The sequence below is a fragment of the Priapulus caudatus genome, unplaced genomic scaffold, assembly GCF_000485595.1.
Source record: "Priapulus caudatus unplaced genomic scaffold, Priapulus_caudatus-5.0.1 Scaffold1076, whole genome shotgun sequence".
Classification (NCBI taxonomy): Eukaryota; Metazoa; Priapulida; class Priapulimorpha; order Priapulimorphida; family Priapulidae; genus Priapulus; species Priapulus caudatus.
The window spans coordinates 10,474-36,084 of NW_014578137.1; the positions used below are offsets into that span (position 1 = coordinate 10,474).

The 25,611-nt window shown below is 41.7% G+C and overlaps 1 protein-coding gene across 1 annotated transcript in view; it reads right to left on the minus strand.

The window, feature by feature from the left end:
- Positions 1-25,611, minus strand: part of LOC106815263 (exosome component 10-like) — a 25,773-nt gene extending 162 nt beyond the window's left edge. Inside the window, 18 exon segments of the mRNA XM_014819708.1 lie at positions 402-469; positions 628-814; positions 1,656-1,805; positions 1,991-2,083; positions 2,460-2,534; positions 2,720-2,838; positions 3,052-3,178; positions 3,559-3,721; positions 4,299-4,447; positions 5,033-5,189; positions 6,803-6,993; positions 9,868-9,930; positions 9,932-10,021; positions 11,759-12,148; positions 12,294-12,398; positions 13,322-13,436; positions 13,843-13,979; positions 25,497-25,611. Coding sequence (XP_014675194.1) covers positions 402-469; positions 628-814; positions 1,656-1,805; positions 1,991-2,083; positions 2,460-2,534; positions 2,720-2,838; positions 3,052-3,178; positions 3,559-3,721; positions 4,299-4,447; positions 5,033-5,189; positions 6,803-6,993; positions 9,868-9,930; positions 9,932-10,021; positions 11,759-12,148; positions 12,294-12,398; positions 13,322-13,436; positions 13,843-13,979; positions 25,497-25,586 — 2,469 coding nt within the window. The 5' untranslated portion in view covers positions 25,587-25,611.

Sequence of the window (25,611 nt, forward strand, 5' to 3'; positions counted from 1 at the left end):
AGGGGCCGAGTTAGAGAGCGGAAAGGAAATATGATCAAGGTCAAGGTAAAGGTCAAATAAAGGTCACAGTGAGCTGGTTTTGGTACGCTGCTCACCTTCTCCCCAAGATGTGTAAGTATACTAAGTTTGGTAGCGCTAGGTCAATTAGGGGTCGAATTATAGAGCGGAAGGGAAAGTGTCTGCGGCGGCGGCGGCGGCTGGGGAGACATGAAACCATAGTATCCCCGCCCACTTCGTCGCGGGGGATACAATTATATATATATACATGTTAGCACCATTTGAAAGAAATTGACTCACCATTTCAAAAAAATCATACTTCACCATCTACTGATAGGCGACATCTACACATATAGACACCATCTGAAATACCTATATCTCATATCACGGAATATCACACATACCTTTCCACGATTCTTCTCGTGTCCTTCAGCATAGGGATCATATGATCTACTCTTACTGCTCCCACCACCTGTTAAATTAAACCAGATTATACTTTATTGGACAAATAGTAAGACATAATTCACCTTTTTACTCACTTTTAAGACTATTATCGATCCCATACACACCACTAATACTGATAGTCATACTGATGTACATGCCAAGCATATTATGCATATTTTCACTTACTCCGGAAGACAGACATGTCAGTCTTGCTATAGTCATAGGGAGAAAATGCAAGAGTGTCAGTCTGAGGGCCAGCTTCGTCCGTCTTGCTGCGCTTCGCTTTTGGCGTGGACACGTTCGGTGATTGAGACACGCTACCAGACTGGAACGGCAAGTCAGTCGCAGGCCGTTTCTTCTTTTTAGAGGCCATCTACAGTGATGGTTCGAAACGAGAGGTCAACGTGTAAGAGAGGGTGGAAATACAGTAAAACCTGCATTAGCGGTCATGTCCACCTGTGTATAAAGGACAGTTATGAGTCATACCCCTATATAGCAATTATATGGTGAAACTGCGTCAATATAATGCCTATAAAAAGACGTTAACCTTCAAAGACCTGACATTAAATCACCTGACTGTAATGGGCATTTTTATTGTTTCCCTTGAATGGCAGTAATATAGTGGAACCCCCTCTATAGAATAAACCTATGTCTATACGGAACACTCGTGGCGTTTCCCTAGAGTGCTAGTTACACAGTGGAACCATCTATATTGAAAGCACACCTGTCTATAAAGGCCACCTGTCTACGAAGGCCACTTGTCTATGAAGGCCACGTGTCTATGAAGGCCACCTGTCTACGAAGGCCACCTGTCTACGAAGGCCACCTGTCTATGAAGGCCACCTGTCTACGAAGGCCACCTGTCTATGAAGGCCACCTGCCTATGAAGGCCACCTTTGGCATTTCTCTTGAGTGACCCTCCTATACAGGTTTGACCTTACTCTTGATACTCTGATAACAACCAGATCACATGCTGTAAGCGTTCACTACATGTAGCTACAGCACGGCAATCACACGCTCGTGCAGGGGCCGCCATTTACCTACCGAGGTGGCATTGACGAAATAAAATAAAGGCGATTTTGATAACATGACTTAGAACGGAGGGATGGTTATGAATTATCGGTGGGCACTTGTACAGAGCTTCATATATTTCACTGACAAACCACAAACTGCATGAGTAAAGCTGTGTAATTTATTGTTTGCTATCAGCGCACCTGCTCACGCAGAGATTTGATGTGACTTTCAACGATATCTTCCGTCTTCTGCTCCTTGATTTTTCTCGCTGCTTCCGCTTCCGATTGAATAGCTTTCTCTTTTTCCACATCGATCTCGGAGGTGACAGGCGTCCGAAACTGCTGATTCATCTGAAAATGTTTATGGCATAATAAATCGGGTCACTTGAAACGTATTAGAATCTATAGACAAGCAGTTACGCGTGATGTAGTGAATACCATACATATGTATATCTGTAACAGGCACATCCTTTTAATAATGGATTCAGTTCAAATATTGAATGTATTTGTTTCTGTAATCTCCCACGCAATAGTACCTTTTGTATATGCTCGAATGGTGTCATACCAGCTTTCTCGGCTTTGTTTTCTTCGTCTTTTTCATTTTGTTTAAGTGGCTGCGTTGCTTTGAACTAAACAACCATATATAAAAATCATATTTTTTTAAGAATTTTGATGAAAAATCACAGTTGTCGCTCACAATAAATGAGAATAGATAGACAAAAGAACAAACGATCAAGTACACACATATTGACTGGATTGAAAAGCACTCATTGTGAACCTCACCCCCTAGGAAATGTTATAAGATCCCGACAAAACAAAGGCTATCACAGTTTGAATGAAATATTTTGTTGCTCAGAGTGGCAGCAGTAACATAATACTCTCTACTTGTCTGTGGTATCACAATGGACACATGCTACATAAGAGCCTGTGTATATATCATCCTACTTGATACCACATTAATTTTATGATACACTCTTAATAGAACCAGTGGTAAATGACACTTACTCTTTGGTATGGACTAACAAATACTTCATGTATATCCCTCCTTCCAATTCTGAGCTCATCTTCCACTAATCCAGTCTGTGAAAGAGGGCCAAACAGTTGTTAATGGAAGTGTAATATTAAAGTTGCTCTTATTTGGCAGTAAGCAAAACAGTGCTAGTAGAAACACCTTATTGATATATCACATTTAAAATTAATGACAGACTTTTTAATATGATCTGCGACTAATAAACTTCTTAAATAGATAACATTTAATATTATACTTCATTAGCAAAGACTCCTATTTTAGCTTTCCTCGGCAATGACCGTTTCTTATTGCTAATAGATGGAGCCACATCATCCACAAATTCCACTGCACTGCCAATCTGACCTAGTAGAGGCTCTGTAAGAAGGAACGTAATATGTATTTGTAATTAGCCAAATTATTATGTATATAATTTAAATTAATAAATTAATTTTTAATAACAACAATGATATGAATTCATGCTGCATACACCTCTCTGACGTTATGTAAGACATCAGCTTGTATTAACTTCGAAATTTGATTGTAGTGATTACAGTGATTAAAAAATTCTTGCACACTGGCATGACATACCAGACTGTATGCTGGCGTCCTCTTCAAGGTCACCATGAGAAAGGTCGTGCGGACAGTTGAATAGACTATCTGGGTTAAACCTAACGTCTTCTACCTGTAGCTTCACAGGGGCAACTATTGTGCTTATCTGCAACACAAGGTTGACGAGTCATTATCATTATGCTAGCTATAGTTCCAAACTTTTGGGTTCCATCACAAGCTCTTGTGATATACATTAGAATCAAAACAATTGAACCAATACCATCATCAGCACTAAGCTAGCATACATGTGGCTATTGCAAATTGCTATTAATAGCCATTTCCGAATTTTTAACCATATGCGATCAAGATGTCCGGTTTCTTAATCACCTATTAACTTAGGTTCATTTTTGTTTGGTTAAAAAGTAAATTTCCAGGTACACTACGTAACAACTACTACATGGTAGCTCTCAATAATCCTCTCACGCTAATGCTTTTCAAGAAAATGATTATTTTTTGACGCACCATACAAGCGTGTAATGATCTCACCTTTACCAGGGCCTCTTGTCTGGCCCTCAGTATGATCTGATGCAGCTCGTTCAGCTGCTGCCGCACGAGCGTGGGTATGGGGTTACAGCAGGCCAATATACCCTGCATCTCACGTGGCAATACCTCAGCCACCTGCAGCAACATGTGGTTCGGAAGAACGTAGCTGTAACGATACAATTCACCCGCTGCATGACTAGCTGCATGACTAACCCACCGGTGGCATGTTACCTCATATTGTCCCTAAACACAACAACAATCAGTTGTTGTCGAGTTCTGACTAATTTACATAGTAATCCAAACGCGAAACTCACGCCCATTTGGATAGTTTCTAGGTCAGTAAAGCTAGGCCAGTTTATAGGTGTATATGCATTTGAGCATATCACAACTTCAACATTGTAGCACTTTCTTACTTAGTATTGTTTTTAGAAGGTTGATCCCAATCATCATTGGCTAGAGCTGTTTATCAGTCATGCAATACAGATAGGTAAATTAATTTACTGTGTTAACCAAATTCCGGTTGCTTTTAAAAGTCTGGTGACTCTGTTAACAGGAAATTCATCAATGCTTTATGAAAATGAATGGTAGCTGGTGGAGCAGACTATCTAAAACAATTTGAAGCTTGTGAAATTTGAGAATCAGGACAGTCTTGTGTTCATTTAAGATTTTTTGACTGTGGCAAAGTTCCAAAATTCTCAATACTCCTTCTAATCACTCAAGACCTAACAGAAGTAAGACTGTACCTTGTGCTCTCATCTTCTACCCTGCATACGTGATCTCTCCAAGCGTAAAGGCTTTTCAGTGCAGCCAACTGTCTGTTGTTGAATTGCTTCTTACTTCGTTTGTATAATTCGAGATGCCGATACTCCAGCAACAGTGGCTTCTCATATACCTATACATAAAAATTCAGTTATCCTATCTATAGCAAGGTAAATCCTGAGATAGATGATCTACATATCAATATCAGTTGTTCTATTTATAACACTAGAAATCCTGACATTTTGAACACTATTTAGTTGAGTTATAAAAACTACAAAACAAAATTCTAAAGAGACTACGTGCTTATGAAAAACTATGACAAAATCAAATAAGACCCCATAAGACCTTGAGATGTGGATCGCTTAGTAGCACAAGCTGCCACATAATTACTTTCACCTATTTATATTTCACCCTTAGTTTTTCAATTCATTACTACTGCATGGATACTGCATCCATAAAATTAAATTTGGCTGGACATCAGGGTGTTAGCCAGGAATGAGTAGTGTGGGAGTGCAGAAAAAATATTTGGGAGTGCAATTTTTTTGCATGTGTGTCTTCAGATCAATATTTTAGGACGTGCTACACATTTTTGGCCATGCAGTTTCAAAACTGCAATCACGGCTGCACGGCTCGCTGGCTAATACATTGCTGGACATTAGAAATAAGCTAAAGTTATAACTACACTAACTTTGCAGTCACAAAAACAATAATTCCTTACTAGTTCACATATTTGTTTACTCTTCTGCAATGCTGAAAGTAACAAGTTCTTCTGACTGTTTCCCTTCAGTAGCAATTCATTCTTCATTACATCATAGACGTAGAGTAGGTAATGTGTATCTTCCCTGGCATACTTCAGTAGTTCTGCAGGCAATGGGCTGTAACATACACCAACAGTGTACATACACTGCAGAGATCTTTTTGCAGTGCAGATGTATATTAAGCCTGCTGCGCACGAGAAAGGATAGTTTGTTGGAGGCATAGCTTAAATATCAAAACGTTTGATATTTAAACTATTATTCCCTTGTGAAGTGGAAAACTCATCTTTATTCTGCTGTACATAAGAGCTATGCGTTTAGCGAATCTGTTTTCTAAGCAGATAGCTCGTGTACGCCAGGCTTAAGAGTATTTTGCTTATTTTTTGTTACTGTATGTCACATATACAATGCCATTATGAACATGTCACCACACACTTATCTAAAGAAGGTTGGTAATTATTTATCATCAATACAGGTACAGATTTGCACAATAATATTATTCTTTACTGGGCTAATCACGTCAGATATTCAGAAGTACACAATGCTTAAATTGACTACGTCACGACTAAACCCTAACAATGCATCCTACTTCATACCTGCTCGACTGTCTTATATATTCATGTCATAATGTATCACTAGGCCTATAATTGCCGCGAGATGGCGCGTGCAAGTGTAATCAATAATCAAACATGGCATCGACCTTCGTGCATTGGTGATAAGTCAAGAAAGTAGAGATTCTAATTCCATTGAGTTGCTGAAATGTACAGGCTAAAATCCAAGTATATTCAGGCAGGTGACAATTTGGCTCAGCTGTGAGTAATAAATTAAACACATCTGCATTGCAGGTGTGCATGTTTATTAGAAAAGTGCCAGTTCACCACCATGCATCAGTAATAGATTGCCCTGGGTTTTTGCCTACATTTCGGATGCCGGTAGCCACGCTAGCATTCAGGTTGCTATTAATATACAGACTGATTTAGAAAATAATATGATTTAAGGCGTGTAAACCTTCTTCAAAAAACTTTTGTCTTTGCAATTGAACTGCAAATGTAGCCTCACATCCACACAGGTATGGGCTCTAATAATAGCAAAAGCAGTTCAGTCCTTTGTTAACAGTCAACAAATCCATGTTGAACCCTACCTTTCAGGGTCAAAAAGTTATCAGACACTTACTCTTCACATGTCAGCGGAAAGTACATTTCATGGTCCTTTCAATAAAGCCATAAAAATGCTAGGTCACCGCTGAAACAAAAAGGTTTTTAATTGCTCCGTCAGACCATGTCCTCAGAAAATGTCTAAAATCTGCCCTGTGGCCCATGACCTTTGACCTGTGACCTCCAATTTCGGCACAGTAATGGCTTTTCCTACCATGATGCTATACACCGACTATCCCAAGCCTAGGTCGAGCCGTTTATATTTGTGCCGCAATTCTGCATTTCCTCCTTATACCTTAAGTTAAGGAGGGAATGTTCCCCCTTCTTTTACACCTCTTGACCTTTGACCTTTGACCCCCAGCTTCAACATCCCAACTCGTTTTCGGATTACCCCCCCACGTCCCGACTTTCGAATCCGTACGTCGAGCGGTTAAGATTTGTGCCCAACTGTTGACGGACGCACGGACAATAATACAATTCTACAAGCTGCATCTGACTATGTCAGATGAGCTAAAAAGTGAACAGAATTACTTATATTTTGTGAAAAAGTAGAAATATTTAAGAAGCCAGAATGCATACCGTATTCTCCAGTCAGCCAACTGGTATTGCTTGTCGGCTTCAACGCTGCAGTAGTGTCTGAGTAGGTGCTGTAATGAGTGACGAGCAAGACCTAGCACTCTCGATGCTTGCCCTGTGTCAAACATATTCACGACGTAGACACTAAAGTCCCGCTGCAGCATTCTGATGTCCATATCCGCTCCGTGAAACACCTGTGTGTCAAACAAGCAGTGTGAGAAGGGAAAGAACAAATGACAATACAGTCAACGGATACACTCTTAACCGGCTGCAGGAAATATAAAACAGATAAGGTGTGATAAGGATTTATTATTAACAAGTGCCGCGGAGCGACAGCGCTCATCTCACGTCTACTGCGGTGACTCTGTGGATGAGTGGTGAGATTTCTAGTAAACTCTGTTAGTCCCAAATGTGTTCACATACGTGCCGAAACAGTGGAAGGCACAGGTATCAGGAACCTTCTCGAAGGAATGTTCGTTGGGATCGTTATGAAAGTTGCCAAGAGATGGCGCGTACGTTTAAGTGTCTTAAGATTAAAGATGGAAGCTCCCATCGTATGTAGTAGCAACAACTATTTGCAAGACAGAATAGATAAGCACTCATCCATTTACCTACGCAAGCCTACAGGCTGAAATAGAGAGATGCCACCTGTAACTAATTAACGCAGGCAAAAACTACACAGTACTATCACCACCACATGCACTGGCAGTGGCTACTGGCAGTGGCACAAGTTACATGTAACACACTGACAGTACAGAATGCCATAGAAATTATATGATTTAAGGAGCATAAACCTTCTTCAACTAAATTTAGCTTTTGAAATTTCACTGTGGCATTGTAGCCTCATACGTCCAGGCATGTATAGATTCTACTAGCAAACGCGACAGTCAAATTCTTTCTAACAGTAAACAAATCCATGTTTAACCCTCTTCTTGAGGGTCAAAAGGTTATCCGACACTTACTCTTCGCATGTCAGCGGAAAGTACATTTCATGGTCCTTTTAATAAAGCCATAAAAATGGTAGGTCACCGCTGAAACAAAAAAGTTTTTCAATCGCTCCGTCAGACCATGTCCTCAGAAAATGTTTAAAATCTGCCCTGTCGCCTCATTGACCTTTGAGCCCTCAATTTCGGCACGTGATGGCTGTTTCCCTACCATGATGCCTATACACTGGACTAATCACGACGCCTGGTCGAAGACCGTTTAGATTTGCTGCCGCAATTCATGCATTTCCTCCCTATTACCTTAATAAGTTAAGGCAAGGAGATGTTCCCATTCTTTTACAACCTCTTGACCGTTGACCTTTTGACCCCAGCTTCGACATCCCAACTCGTCTTTCGGATTACCCCCCCACGGTCCCGACAATTCGAACCGTACCGTGCAGCGTCTTAAGATTTGCTGCCCAACTGTTTGGCGGTAGCGCACGGACATGGACGGCGGACGGGACGCACAGCACGCGACGCTCACTTGCAATTCTACAACGCTGCATTTGACTAGCGTGTCAGGGATATGATGCTAAAAATCAATAGGAAGTTCAGCGCCGGACAATGAATATTACTCAAAAGAAACACGAGTAGGATTGTTCTGGGAATGGGTCGCTCTTGCACCGTAAAAGAGGTGTCATTTTAAATTATAGTAAAGTTATGAAGCCAATCAGGGAATGCTTGTGAATTTACTCTCCAGTCACTACACGCCCCTTAGTCAGTATAAGGCCGAATGTAGCCGAGTCGGCTTAAGAAAGCTGACCAGTGCATTTGAAGCAACAACCAGTCTTCATCAATGAACCATTTGATTCACAAGTTTTTAAATGAAGTATTTAGCATTCTGTGTGCAACACTGTTTCCCTATATAAAACACACGGTGAGGTGACAAAAACCACCCAGGTCCAAGAGTATAATTTATATATATATATATTATATATATTATATATATTACTACTATATATATCAGGAGAACCTGTATCAATAGGAGTGGACGACTAAAAACTGGCAAATCAACATTTAGTAGCCTTAGTCTACTCATCCGATTTATCTGGGTTCTACCTCGCGATCAAACTTTGGGCTCAAGTCCTTGCGCTTAATTCATCCTAGAATTTCATCCGTGTCTAATCGTTGGGTCTCACAAAAATACAAATCGCGCGAGAGTTATCGATCCAAACGCTTACATGTGGTTTTTGAAAGTCGGTATACCGCAATTTTGTCAACAACTGGGTGAACCGGGCGCGAACCCAGTCAAGCCGCGTCACGTGCTTTGAAAGCTCCCTCTATCGCTTAGCCAATGCCAATACATTAGCAAACAGACTACGACCGGGCGTTTGCAGGGATTTCAGAAACGTTAAACACCCCTTCTTGTTATACCTAGGCGCAAGCTCGAATGACGAGGCTAATGCTAGCCTCACTGCTCGGATGAACATATTGTTAAACGAAAAAATAGAACGGATGGCATAAAAATACCTAACAGATGTGAAATGTGTTTATTTCTAATGGGGCGTCAGAATAGTATTCAATACACCAAGTCGTGCCTCTTCTTACACTTTCCGAAATCCCCACCTAGCAACCTGCCGCTAGTTGTTTGCCTAGTGTTTGCATTGCTAAGCAGATAGAGGGCTTCTTCAAAGCATTGCCCTTATGTTTCGGTTCCACGAGTTGCTGAAAATGCCAGTATAACTTTCAAAAACCACATTGTACGTTTGCGACGATATCTCCGATTTGTCATTTTTTGTGGACCAACGATTAGACATCGTGATACAGCTTAGTCATAGGCCACGAAGACGTAACGCTTACTCCGTATTAAGGCAAGACTTGAGCTCAAGTTATCGCGAGCGTAAACGCACGACACTGTAATCATTACGGTAGGACTTAAGGCTCCTAAATGCTTGAATTTATTGCGGTTTTAAGTCCCCTGGGCGCTGGATCTCACTCGATGATCACACTCGCTGATATATATGCATTTGCCATGTAGCAGATATTTATCAGACGTACGACAGCAAACAATTACCAATAGTGCAGCAAGACTCATACAGTAATTCTACAGTAATGTTAAAAAAAAGAAAATAGAACGTCATTAACCTTAATGATAGATGGGTCACTGAAGATTTCATTTAGTATGTGAATGTCACTCCGCAGTTCTAACTGCGGCGTGTGGTCGGACGATAAAGTCTTCTGTGCGAGTGGAAAGCTGCATGAGGCAGGTAATCCCTAGAAATGTCCGGTACGAATGTGCCTGCAGACAGATAAAACATTGCAACGCTGCCAATACACGAAAGAAACAAGAGCCGCAGAGCGTCTGGGCTCATCTGAGGTCTGTTGCTACGGTTATAAACGTAACATTTAAGTCACGTGACTTAGTGCACACCTTCGTTCAGGCACGATATGCAGATTACGCAGATTGCGTTAACACATCATTTCACAACTTCTGCATTTGCATACCTCCCAAATTCCCATTGGGTTGATACAAATCACGTGCTTGCAAACTCCTGTTTTCTATTGGTGCATTGTAACGCCTAACCCTAACTCTATTTAAAAAAACAAATTTTTTGAATTGTAAAAATTATTTGTTGTCTATATTTTGCGGTTAATTTGTGAAACAAATGACGTTCTAAAAAGGCATAAAGACTAGAAACAAGTGCCGCCGGAGCGACGCGCCTGCTCTAACGTCTACTGCGGTGACTCGGTGTGGGTGGAGTGTGAGGATTTCTGCTCAAACCCTTGTTAGTCCAATGTGATTCCACATGTACACGTCGAGAACAGTGGAACTGACGGGATGTGATCAGGCAACACTTCTCAAAGGAATGTTCGTTGGCAATCGGTTATGAAAGTTGCCACGACGATGGGCGCGTACGTTTAAGGTTCTTCAGATAAAGGTGGCAAGCTCCATCGTACGTGCAGTAGCAACAACTATTTGCAAGACAGAATAGGTAAGCACTCATCCATTTTACCTACGCAAGCCTACCGGCGTGCAATAGATGAGCTGCCACCTGTAACTAATTAACGCGCAGGCAAAAACTACACAGTACACCACCACAGGCACTGGCAGTGGCCATACGTTACATGCTAACATACTGACAGTACAGAATGCCATAGCAAATCTATATTGATTTAAGCGAGCATTAAACCTTTCTTAACAAAATTTTAGGCTTTTAGAAATTTCATTGGTGACATTGTAGCCTCATACCATCCAGGCATGATAGATTCTACTAGCAACCTTGGCAGATACAAATCTTTCTAACAGACAGTAAAAACAAAGTCCATGTTTAACCCTCCTTCTTGAGGGTCAAAAGGTTATCTTGAACTTACTTCTTCGCCATGTCAGCAGAAAGTAGATTTCATGGTCCTATTCAATAAAGCCAATCAAATGGCTAGGACCACCGCTGAAACAAAAAGATTTTTCAATCGCTCCGATCAGACCAATGTAGCTCAGAAAGATGTCTAAAATCTGCCTGATGCCCGCATTGACCTTTGACCCTTGTTGACCTCGCAGATTTCGGCACCAGTGATGGGCTTTTCTTACTACTACCATGATTGCCCTTATACACCGACTACCACGTAGCCTTAGGTCGAGCCGTTTAGATTTCTGCCGCAATTCGTATTTCCTCCCTATACCTTAAGTTAAGGCGGGAAATATTTCCCCTCCCGTTTAACACATCTTGACTTTGACCTTGACCCCCAATTGAGCCTCCCGAGTTCCTTCTCACGATCCCCCCCCCTGTCCCAAATATCCGTGACCTGTACGTTTCGAAGCTGGTTAAGATTTGTGCCAACTGTTGACGGGCCCAGCACGGTCCGCGCGCTCGGGGCCCACGGGCAAACGGACAATCGATGCGAATTCTCAGCTGCATCTGACAACATCAGATGAGCTAAAAATCCTAACTGCCTAAATTTAAAGGTAACATTTAAGCTTCTAATCATCCCTCTGTTTGTATATTCATGTAAGTACTTTGCCCGGTCATATTAGTATTACCTCCAAGTCAACAGCCAACTCCTGTTCCTGCTTCAGTGTGTTTTTCAGCTTGACAAGTTCGTCATAACTGGAGACGTACGTCAGCGGAGTGTCTTCCAAGGACTCTGGCCAGCGGGGTTCCATCTTTTCCAACTGCGAGGGAAGAAACTGCAAGTGATTGAGTTCAAACTGGTAGGGATGACCAGAAAGTCTATCCGCATCCTCCCCATCATCATCTCCCTGAGGATGCCACGGCTGCATGGCATTGTGCTTGATCTTCAGTTGCGGCACAAATGGCAAATTTCTGTTGTCGACCTTTTCCTTGAACTTCAGCTGTGGTCGCAGAATGTTTCTCGCAGACAGAAGCTTATACCTTCCATCCGGACTGTTTGTTGCCTTAATGTCTTTCCTCTGAAACATAGACCACCACAGAGTTCAATAACAATACTTCTGTATTAGACAATGTGTTATACATAGAAATGAACAAAGTTATACTCGGCTAACTGTCCATCTTTGACAAGTTGTAACATAGTTTTACAGTCTCAGAAATATATACCGTTCTGTTCCAACTAGCACTAATTGCATCCTTAGGCACCAAACTTGAAACCAAAAGTGATTGTTCCTTTTTCTTAAGTCCAGCTGCCTCATCTAATGATGACCCCTATAACGGATAAAAACTTGAAATGAGAATTGACTATATTTGGCAATCACCGAATATATATATATATATATATATATATAAGTATGGCTTTAGTATAGTATATATCTGGCGTCTTCTTTGATGATTAATATTACCTATACTTATATATATAGTTATATACTCACGGTTTTCGGAGTATACATAAGAGGCATAGTGGGCGCACCACCGTGGTCAAATTAAACATCGCCGATTCGCCTGAAATGGTTCCTGTAGTGGTTACCCGCCGCGTTGCTCGAAAAGTAGTGGTCAGCCCAAAATCATACTAGATCACCACGTGCTTCTGGCATATTTAGATGAACATGTGCGTTTATCGAGTCATGATTGTTCATCGTGCCTACGGCACCTTTGAATCCATCATTGACATTTTTTGTATATACCAAACTGGCCATTACCTCCTTTGTCTAATTTTCCCTCAGAAGAAACCCTGTATATATATATATATATATATACAGGGGTAGAAATTAACTTTTGAACAAGGGAGTCCAACGAATCTGACTCCCTACCCTCAAAAAGAGGGAGTCCGCAGCAAAATGAGGGAGTCAGCAGTCCGAGGTTCAAAATTAAAGCTATTAACAATATTTAACGCATGTGCTTATTTTTAAGATTCATGCAATTGCACGTCTGCCAAATTTTCTTTAGACATTAGCTGAACAAATACAGTAATTCCGCGAGGTTGTGCTCCGGAACGAACTAGTTAGTATGGCAGAATTTTCAGGGAGTCACACGGACTCCTGCATATGTTAAATCAGGTAGTCCGACAGTAAATCAGGGAGTATTTGACTCCGGACTCCCGTTAATTTCGCTACCTGTATACATATATATATATATACTGGCTCCTAATTGTGAAAAGTGGTAACATGTTTACAGGTATTATAGTTACTAACCACAGATTCCAGTATAGCATCATTTGCATCAACCAATGCATCGAACATATCATCTATCTCAGTTGCGCCAGTGAGTTTCACATTAATGCCTTGATGCTTGAGGATATCAGCGATACTGCAAACAAAAATTTGTATGGTCACAGTTATTTTGTTTTAATCTGTCTGAAAAGATTTTGTATCTGTGAACTACTAGGTTGGATAATTTCTAAATATGCAAGAACTGATAATAAAAACAAAATAATGAACTAGCTCTCATTTAATAAAATAGATAGTGTATAATGTACAGTATCGGAAGTTTGATTGTTACAGTGTAAGCATTAGTAAAAATATGTCTGAGTTTATCTGTGGCTTACTGTAACCCAATTAAATTTATGTCACCAATTGTAATGCAAACGCACAGTTTTTTTATTATTAAACATTTAGTATTAGCGTTAAATATATCACAGATGCTAATGATTAGCAAAACTATCAATATAAGTAGCCACGTCTTTAAACAGTTACACAGCATGCATTGGCTATACTTTTTCAGTAGCCTCTGTCCCTCTACTTGGACCACAGTACGGAAACCAGGAAAGCTTGAGTAGTAATCATGGTCATCACCGCTGGCTGGCAATTCATTTGATGCTTTAACCCCTTGCAGTGACGTTTTGAGTGCCTCCTACAAAATAAAAAAATAAAAATGTCTTACAGCAATTACCACATAGACATATCAAATTGCATATTAATGATAAAAATTTATCAAACTCCAGGAACTAGTTGCAAATCTTAATCCATTGAAATAGTAGGGACACACGTGATATTAGTCACACACATGTGCACGCACATACACGCAGGCATGCATGCAAGCACCCACGCAAGCACGCAATTGTAGGGAAGGTCTTTGATGCCACACGTTACACGTCGGTCAATGATTGTAGACAGTGACGGCCAAAGACGTCGTGTATAATATAGACGGCTTTATTTTAATATATATATATGTTACACACAAGCATGCACGCACATAACTGTCATAAGCACACACGCAAGCACGCACGCAAGCACACGTGCAAGCACACACTCCCACAAGCAAGCACACAGGCAAGCTGCAAGCACACACACATGCTCACATGCGTGCAGGATTCGACACTAACCCACGTCCGACCGACCTAGTCGGGTAAATGCTTGGTCCGGTCGCATACAACCAGAGTGCTAGTAGCCCGACTGGTCGTGTTAGAATTGGTCATTGGCAAAACATCGAATCTTTATTACGGTGTTCGTGCTTAAAACAATACCTGTCAGTGTCTAGCTCATTAACCCAACGTGCAACCCAGGGTGCACTGAAAGGTCACCTCTGGCTAGACTGGTTCGCGGCCGCACTGTTTGTCGCAGAGCGAGCACATTGTCTAGCAGAGCGTCAGGCCGGGTACCAGTCTACCCTTCGGCAAAAACTATATGGTGGCTTGCTGCCAGCCACAGCAGACGATCGATAAACTGTGCGCCTGTGTATGCCCGTGGTAGAATATGAATGCTGCACGTGAACTCGGCCCGCGCGCGATAATAATAATCTGTTACAAAATTTCGAAGTGACGAGCGGCGATACTTCGAGCGCCATTTCTGTTGACCTGTGATGTACAGATTCCCAGTGTGCATAGCGTATTAGCGTTCGGCTAACTTCGTCATGACGTCATGACTGACAGCAGGCATACGAAGTTAGCCGAACGCTATGCGCATTGGGAATCTGTACATCACAGGTCAACAGAAATGGCGCTCAAAGTATCGCCGCTCGTCACTTCGAAATTTTGTAACAGGTTATATTAGTTTAATACAGAGTATTGTGATAAATAGTAAGTCCCAGGATAGCGGAAAAAATGTTCGTGTTTAGAATAAACCCAGTTTGGAAGTTGTAGTCTCGAAAAATGCACCATAAAACCGCCCTGAGTGAATCACTCAGGGGCTCCTCCAAAGAAAAGAATAGGCTCGCGTTGTAAACCTACTCTTGCAGGGTTCTCCCCAGGATGAAATTCAAACAGGGGGAAGGGGAGGGGAGGGGGAAATTATAGGGGGAGGGGGGAGGGGGAAAACTAGGGGGGTCCGGGGGGCGTGTATTTTTACCGTACGACTAATTAATGCGTAAAATCGCCACCACACCATAGACGGTATTTGGGGTTCTTGTATATATAAGATAGCCGAGTCGGTGTACAGTTAGTGGCAGGTTAACTTGTGTACTGTCTGCAGTGCATGCGTGGTACGGTAAAAATACACGCGTCGGATGTCCTGGTCGAACGGCAATTCTTGACGATCGATTGCCGCGCTGGCAAACTTTTATTGTGGTGGAATTTAAACGGGGCGGAGGAAATTTAAACGGGGCGCAACAATTCAAACAGGGGGGAGTTTTTCCAAACGGGGCGCGCGCGCCCCGTTTGCGCAACGTAGGGAGAACCCTGTCTTGTTGGGTTACATTAATTGTATCCCCCGAACGAACAAGTTCGTGGGATAAACCTAATGGATTTGGCATCGTCGCGCGCGCCGCCAGGTGGTACGGGAAACTAGTCGGGCAGAAAAGGGAGAGTGGAGTGGGGGTTTGTTCGGCAGAAATGCTTTCGGCAGGCCGCCAATGGTCGGGTAAATTTGTGCAAGCCCGGAGTCGGCTTGGAATAAAGAATGGTGATGGGGCAGAGAGAGTTTCCTGTTGTGAGCGCTCTAAGAAAAGGGAGTGATGAAAAAGACTTTGCAGTTCTTCCTGCGATCATCTTCAAATTTTATTGAATTGAAAATGCGTGTTATCCGTAAAAGCGACAGACACCTATCGTTTTTTGGTGTGGCGGAGTCCATTCGTTGCCATGGTAACACATTTTTTGTCGAAATGATTCTAGAACCTAGTAATCGCGCACTTTGTGTAACCCGATTGTTCATCGAAATTAATGTTTTGAATAAAATATAAAAATTAAAAAATTCTAAAAAGAAAAGAAAAAAAAATATTGCAAAAAAAATATAAAAAAAAGAAAAAAAGGAGTAATTTGGATATTAAAATTTTGGGTATTTAAATGTGTATTTAAATTTTATGATTGTCAATCAATGATACTATATATTATATAATATAGCATATTATATAGTAATACGGAACACTGTATATCGGCCAGCTGTTGTCGGCCAAAATTCGATGAAAATCGGGTAATAATCAGCACAAGTTACAGGTCTAACAATATTTCACAAAATTGTTGGTTACCATGGCAACGAGACTTTCCCTCCCACACAAAAAAACAATTGGCGTCTTTATGCTTTACCATAACCGCCCCACCTTCGATGCCAAATTTGAAGATGATCCTGAGATCAAGAGCCCTAAGATGCCGAGAAGAAAATGCCTAAGGTCAAAAGGTCGGAAGCAGTTTCCCGTCGCCAAGAAAGCGCGAGTAAGTCCAGAAGCGACCTGCGTATGCAAGGCAAGCATAACGCGAATCGAGAATAAACAATATTGCGGAGCTTACTCCACATCCGGGCCTCCTTGCGGAGATGCCCGTAACTAAGCGCAGAACATAGGCCGCTGAAAGCTGTCCCCAATTGGGTGTATGAAAGGCATATATTGTATATATATAGTATATACCATATTACCATCGGCCAGAATGGGTTTTGACCCCTGCTGCCCGCCGCGTGCCCGGAACCCTGTAAACCCCAGAACGGAAAAGGGATTGGTCCCATGACGCCAATTTGACCAGACGTTTACTACAAAGTTTGTAATTATCATTATTATCATTGAATTATTAATATACTTATAAATTAATTAAGGGTCTTTACGATTAAAAGGTCTGTCCATTTATGAAACGCCCTAATCCTAATCAACGCAGAATTGTCAAATTCACGATAGTGTACAAAACGCACCTCCCCATTTTGCTGCGTACTCTTATTTGTTATCCCTCGTATAGTCTACAAGTATTTAGTAGTATTTTAGGAACATTGGAAACTGGGTGATGTGGTTTAAATTGAAGAAAATGCCTGGATGTACAGCAAACACAGAAAGATTTATGGCCATTACTGTTAACTGGCCCAGCGCGTAAAATTCACGTATCTCCTCGAAACCGCCATAAGAATTTAACCACATTTACCTCTTACCGGGAGGGTTTCGAACGTGGCCGAAGACGATAAGCTATGTCATAGCCTATATTCCGTCACATTTCTTTTTAACGGTTAATAAACAACATTCAACGAACAACAAACAATTCACCACTTGCCTTCGCCAGGTCCAGCCATTGCGGAATTTGCGATCCGTACCTGCCTGCCGACTCTAGGTCCTTAAACGGACAATAATTAACGCGACAAAACTCATCGTAAACGAAAGAGGGGGTGGGGGGGGGTAATAACCTGTTCACAGTGAAAATATTCCTCCTAGGGTAACGCAATTCCCAATATACTTGCGCACATTCGAGGCAGACCAGTTGTTAACAAACCTTTGTCTTGTGACTTATTTAACTTTACCTCCTGCTCGTACGTCTCTTAACAGAGATATCCCATTCATACTAGATCACGGGGGATACCATGCTAGTTGGCGACAACTGCCCCGTTTCCTAGTCTGTATTCTAAGCCATGGGCTATTAGCCTTAAAGCACTATAGCCCTCCGCTCCAACCGCAGGGCATAAGTAGAACTTAGCAGGGCGTTGAAACGTAACGTTCGCACCCGAGGCTAAAGTAAGAAATCAGTAAGCAGCTTAGCAGACAATGTCTGGGCTACCAGCCCTGTTGAACTGAGTGGGAAGATCCTACAGTTAATCATATTACAGACTTTTTCAAGCAAACTAACTAACAGCCGAATCCGAACTAGGTAATAAGTATATAATAACTTGCGTGTTGCAAAACCATAATAAAAATTGCAAAACCTAAACATAACAAGTCACGATGCTGAACCGCTGCCCATATGGAATACTGTACGACTTTACTACCGGAGTAAAACCACATTAATTCCCCTCACAGCGTATGAGCAATACGTTTCTGTGTCTACTTTCTGTTTATGTTCGTGGAACGGTTAGTTTCACGGTTCAGCCTGATCTCATAAGAGGGTTAAACACACAATGCCTGCCCCTTTTTAAACGAAAAAGATGAATTTCACTTTGAATGTTTGTGCTCCCATAGCTAGGCACACCCGGAGCCGAATTTAATACGCCCGATAACGAAGGAGCACAACGTAGCGATTTTTATCGCCCGATCACGAAGGGGCCACACCGTGACGTAGCCGAATTTGAGAGCGTACCGAGACTCGACAGAACATTTAAACATCACATGATATCAACCAACAACGTCGATTGTAGAAAAACGATCGGCCCGACAAAAATACGGCCGGTCCCCACGCACTACGAGCGATAACAATAATCGCCGCGTAAATAATCGCCCTGAAAATAGTCTAAATCATTTTGATACGGCGATTTCGGTCGGGCCGATTAAATTCGGCCGTCGACGGCCTGAACAGGGCCAACACGGGCGGATGTTCTTCGAGCGATTCAAAATTCGCGCGATCGGGCGATAAAAATCGCTCGTGTGCCCCTACCATAAAGAAAGCAAAATTAGAAACCTCAAATTACGTTATGCTCGTTGAATCACCCTAGGCCTAATATACAATCCAGTCTCTGTGTCTATAATTTGACATGGAATAGTAAGTCATGGTTTTTTGTCAAGTACTTGTTATGAAAATAACCCAGCAATATATACCTTTAAACCTACATTCCTGTAACTGTAATTCTAAGCTTTTTTATAATACGAAGTTCATCTAAACACTAGCATAACACAAAACTTTGCTTTCTATGTGGCCTTAGTTATATTCAGTCAACTAATATAAAAAATTTCAAAATACAAACTCCTACAAATCTAAACTATCACAAAACACGAATAACATCAACTTATAACTCTAATACTGCGTACTGTACTAACATAACATAACAACCTCTGTACTTGTAGTAGAGATAGACAAACCGGTTCAACTTAAAACAGAACTTTCACATTTCAGTAAACTGACTAATAGTCAATCGTTAATTGTATCCCCCGAACGAAGTTCGTGGGGATAACTAATGGGTTTTGCATCATCAGCGCAGCCGCCGCGTAGCGTAGAGATTCTTTGTGAAAGCTCCTACGGCTGCAAGTTTCTCCTCGGGATCATTTCAAATTTCGAATGAAAGGTGCGTTATCGTAAAGCGAAGACACCTATCGTTTTTGGTGTGGGCGAAGTCATCGTTGCCCATGGAAACAACATTTTTTGTCGAAATAGGTCTAGAACCATGGTAACTTTCTGCACTTTTACCCGATTGTCATGAAATTATATTTGGTCATTAAAATTTATATTTAAATTAATATTGTATAAAATTGTATTTAAATTAATATTTAAAATATGATTGTCATCAAATATATATATATATATACAAATATATATAGACATGTTATATTCGGCCCGTGTGCCAATTCCATGACCAAATCGGTAAAGAAAACAGCAACAAGTTCCACTAGTTTCTACAATATTTCCACAAAATGTTGTTACAATGGAAACGATGACCTCTGCCACACAACTAAAAACGAGTTGGCGTCTTCGCTTTACAATAATGTCAACCTTCATGCCAAATTTAAAGATGAATCCGATGAATCGGGTAAACAAGTTGCTCCGCAGAGCCGACAGCGCTCAACCGTGACGGCAAGTGTTTCTGATGCTAAACCAGGCGCAAACCGAGTATCAAGAGAGCAACCCTCCCATCCGACCCTTTCTGGCTGGCGTCTCTTCCTCGTTGCTCTCTCATTCTTTCTCTTTCGTTCTCTACGCTCGTGGCTCTCTCTTTCCACTTTCGGCGCTCTCTCTCTCTCCCTCTCTCTCTCACTCGATCAAACAACTCTCTCTCTCTCTCTCTCTCTCTTGCTCTCTCCTTCCGCTTCACGGCTCTCATCTCTCCGCTCTCTCCTCGGCTCCGCTCACACTCACTCTCCCATCGTTGTCTCTCTTTCTTTCTTGGGTTTCTCTCTTTCTCTTCTCTCTCATCCGATCTCTCGTCTCTTCTCTCGTCTCTCTCTCTCTCTCTTCTCTCTCACTACTCGGGATCTTTCTCTTTCTCTCCACTCTATCGACTCGCTCTCTTTCTCTCTCTCTCTTCTCTCGTCTCTCCTCGTCTCTCTCTCTCTCTCTCCTCTCTCTTCTCTCTCTCCTCTCCTCTCCATCTCTCTCTCTGCTCTCTCATCGTCTCTCTCTCTCCATCCTCAACTCTCTCTCTCTCTCTCTCTTCCTCTCCTCCGTCCGCCGGCTCTCTCGTCTCTCCCCCACTCCTTCCCCCTCGATTCGCTAAGATGAATCTCTCTCTCTCTCTTCAATTTCTCTCCTTTCTCGCAGCGGTATAGTGCGCGGGACGAGGCTGTACGACTGATTGTCTATACAGACTGTCTGGATTGTCTATCAGAAGTGATTGTCTTATGGTCTTCTAACCCTAGCGAAGACCGGTTTCGTGAAAGCCTAGCAAGGCACAGTAACGTTTTATATAACTCCTCACATAAATTTTTAACTAATATGTTAATTCGGTGGCCCACTCCGGCCAGCCATGTTATACTATGTTAACTCAGGGTTTCCCAGCAGCGGCCGCGATGGGTAGAAATTATGAAAATTGCTCTAAAAAGAATGCTGTCCGGCGGACAAAGCTACCTGACAGACTCTACTTGTTCTCCGTGGCAAATGGCACAAAGTAACGGAACAAACGCGATAGCCCTGTATTCGACACCTGAGAATGTATCAGGAACCTTCTCGGAGAAATGTTCGTTGGGATCGTTATGAAAGTTTCCACGAGATTGGCCGCGTACGTTTTGAATGTCTTAAGATTAAAGATGGAAGCTGGAGCTTCCATCGTAATGTTAGTATTAGCAACAACTATTTGCAAGACAGAATAGTCAAGCCTCTCATCCATTTAAACCTACGCAAGCTACAGGCTGCAAATAGAGAAGGCTGCCACCCTGTAACTAATTAATGCAGGCAAAAATTACAACCAATACTATCAACCACCCACATCGCACTGGCAGTGGCCATTAATTAAGTTACATTAACACACTTGACAGATAACAGGAAATGCCACAGAAACAATTATACGATTTAAGACATAAACCTCTTCAAGCAAATTTAGCTTTTGGAAATTTCACTGTGTACATTGTAGCCTCATACATCCAGGCAATGTATAAATTCTACTACAACCCCGGCAAGTTTAACTTCTTTCTAACAGTAAACCAAATCCATGTTTAACCCTCCCTCTTGAGGCGGTCAAAAGGTTATTCAGACAAACTTACTCTTCGCACGTAGTTGGGAAAGCACCATTTTTGAATGGTCCTTCTCAATAAAAGCCATAAAAATGATAGGTCACCGCTGAAAACAAAAAAGTTTTTCAAATCGCTCCATCACACATGTCCTCAGAAAATGTCCTAAAATCTGCCGCTGTGCCCTCATTGACTCTTTGACACCGTGAACCAGGGAAAAAAATATAATTTATTTTGTCAAGGGCTACTTTTCATAGTCTCGCGTGCTATGAAAATGCACTCTAAAATTTGGTTTGCATTGAACTCTATGCAAATTTACGGGGGCTCTTTTGGCATTTCGGGCTCTTTTTGGCATTTCGGGGGCTAAATCGCCCCGAGCCCCCGTGTATTTTTTTCACTGCCTGTGACTCCAATTTCGGCACAGTGATGGCTTTTCCTACCATGATGCATACACCGACTATCACGAGCCTAGGTCGAGCCGTTTAGATTTGTGCCGCAATTCTGCATTTCCTCCCTATACCTTAAAGCCGCACTATGCGCCATCTATACATGCTAATTTCTCCAGTACTACGACTAGCAAATACTTCATGTCATGCAGAATCCTACTACCTTATGACAAAAATAAACTCTAGTTCCTCCCCATTTCACTGCGCGTTCTGTCTTATAAAAGGCATTTGAAAATACCTCAATGTTGTTCAAAATCTCCGGATGTTAGTTTTTGACCAGTTTCGCGTTGCTCTCCAAGCAACCGGCAGCGGTGCTGCGGTACAGCGGTACGGGTGTTAGCAAAGATTAAAAAAAACATGTACGTCACCTACCGCTTCAAGGCTAAATTGTTTGGAAAACAAGTCGGCGTTGGCGCCAGATTATCAGATTTCGCACCTCTTTCTTTGTCGGTTTTAACAAAACGCGCGAGTGAGGAGGAAACTTAGAGTTTATTTTGCCATAAAAACAGTAGTTGTGAATTATGCATGAACAAGTATTTGCTAGTCTAGTACTGAAGAAATTAGCGTTTGGATGCGCATAGTGCGGCTTTAAGTTAAAGCCTCACAATGCGCATCCAAACGCTAATTTCTACAGTACTAGACTAGCAAATACTTCGTGGCATGCATAATCACACTACCTTATGACAAAATAAACTCTAGTTCCTCCCATTTGACTGCGCGTTGTCTCATAAAAAGTATTTGAAAATACCTCCAATGTTTTTCAAATTCTCCGATGTTGTTGACACGTTTCCGTTGCTCTGCCAGGCAACCGTCCAGCGGGTGTAGCAAAGATTTCTACGGCCCGTGTGCGTTTTTCGCTTGCACGCTGCTAGCGCAATGTTCGCGCTGTTAGCGATATCAAGCCTAAAATCAATACGTTATTTTCACGTTTATTACGCTGCCTATTTTTACTTTCTCAATAGTCTTTGATGTTACATATAAAGCAGTTCACATACGATTTATTCATGAATATTTACTCTTGATACCTGGTACAACCTTTAGAAACGTTGCCGTTTTCTTTTCTTTTCCGAATCAGTGAATGCACTTCTGCGTTTGGATCGTTTCGATTGTCTGTCCATATTTCCAGCATCTTCCATTACTACTGCCGCCACTATGCAACTGGTTTACCCGGGACAAACAATTCCTTGCTCAACACCCTATATATACGCTATATTACTCCTCGACGAAAATTGTTTACCAACTTGTAAACGCCATTTTTCGCTAGTGAGCGGGCACAATGTATTTCCAAGTGTAGGGGTGGGCAGGTTGCACGCGGTTGCAAACCGCCATTTTTCGTTCTTTGCGCTAGCGCGGTTTGCAACCTGCCCACCCCTCCACTTAGAAATACATTGTGCCCGCTCACTAGCGAAAAATGGCGGTTACAAGTTGGTAAACAATCTTCGTCGACGAGTAATATAGCAAGTACAACATTTAAGCGTTAGTTTGCGGTTTACTTTTAGTGTTTCTAGTAACTTAAGACATTTGTGCAGCAGAGAATGGCATACCGAAGAAGTTATTGACTGCAAAAAAGTTGTCTTTGCTTACTCCCTGGAAATTGCCATAGTATGTTCTACAGCCCAGCGGAGGAGCGGAGGGCTATAGATTTATTATAATAGTGCTAGAGCTAGGGCTATGTATCATAAATCAGTAGTAGTACTAGTACGGTACTATAAATCACAGTGTGATAAAACTATTACGTGAATTTTACATCAGTGGTTTGATTAAAATATGCGATTGAAGTGAGACTGATAATTACTTGATATGATCGACGTAAACAGTCACATGCGCAGACATGGTGTCATTGGTGATGTAATTGTACAGTGTACTCAGTCAGTTAGACCGAATAATTCTGTCCCATATAACCTTTTTTATATTTTGGTGAGGGTTATTGGGACAGAACAGGGGTTCATTGAAATTTCGTGAGATCGCATGCAAAATGCATGCGCTGCGAATGCGGCCCGTACCCTGCTATTGGCGCGAAAAAAAACCAACCTACATTCACGTCAATTGTTATTCACTTCTTAAAAGATCGTTTTAAGAATCTTTAGTAAATTACGTTCGCCATTTACAAACAATCAGATCAATCAGAGCGAGTCTATCAGCCCTCCGGCAGCGCCACAGATACAAGCGAGAACCAGGGGCTTTTGTAAGCCTCGCTCTGATTGGTCTGATTCTTTGTAAATGGCGAACGTAATTTACTAAAGTTAAATGAAGCGGGGTTTCTGAAAAACGATCTTTTAAGAAGTGAATAACAATTGAAGTGAATGTATACACATATCAGTAGCAAGGTAAAGCCATGTAGAAGGGAAGGGTAGGTTTTTTCCGCGCCAATAGCGGCGTACGGGCCGCATTCGCATCGCATGCATTTTGCTTGCGATCACACAAAATTTCAATGAACCCTGTTCTGTCCCAATAACCCTCACCAAAATATAAAAAAGGTTATATGGGACAGAATTATTCGGTCTATCAGTCACATAGATACAATAATGTAACCCAACAAGAGTAGGGTTACAAAGCGTCCCTATCCTTTTGTGTGGAGGAACGCCTGAGTGAATCACTCATGCAGGTTTGCTGGTGCGTTTTCAGAGACTAGAACTTCCAAACTGGGTTTGTTCTCAACACGAACCTTTCTCCGCTATCTTGGAACTTACTATGTATCACAATACTCTGTATTAAACTAATACAACCTGTTACAAAAATTCGAAGTGACGAGCGGCGAATATACTGAGCGCCATTTCTGTTGACCTGTGACGTACTTCGGTTTGAAGAGCGGATTCACCGACCAATCGGAGGGCGCTGCGTTTGCCGATCGCTATGCGCATTGGGAATGCGTACGTCACAGGTCAACAGAAATGGCGCTCAGTATATTCGCCGCTCGTCACTTCGAATTTTTGAAACAGGTTATATTAGTTTAATACAGATTATTGTGATACATAGTATTACTATTAGTATTAGTTACTATTAGGGATAGTAGGGCATTTTTTTATAAACAACCCCCAATGGAATTTTTAAGCTTATTCGATAGCCCCAGTCACAAGAAACAGAGATCCGTTTACAGAATTAAAAAAATCCACTCCTTATTAGTAATAATAATACTAGTAATAGTAAGTTCCAAGATAGCGGAGAAAGGTTCGTGTTGTCACTGTTGAGAATAAGCCCAGTTTGGAAGTTCTACTTCTAGTCTCTGAAAACGCACCAGCAAACCTGCGTGAGTGATTCACTCAGGCGTTCTTCCACACAAAAGGATAGGGACGCTTTGTAACCCTACTCTTGTTGGGTTACATTATTGTATAATTTGTATACTATCTTAGTATCTATCACTATCAGTATCAGTCAGTGTACACATTTTGCTACCGTTTTAACCGTTTGATGTAGTACTAGTAGTGCATATTATAAAACATACAAATGAATGCCACTAATAATGAAGAAAACGCCAGCCAAATGCGTCATGTCCTACTTGTGTGTATGAATTGATGTCTGGATAGCCAGGAATTGAACAATCTTCTGAATTCGCAGCACATGCGTTTTTGTCAGTGGGCTGCGCCATTTTCGACCAAAATCATCTTCATCTG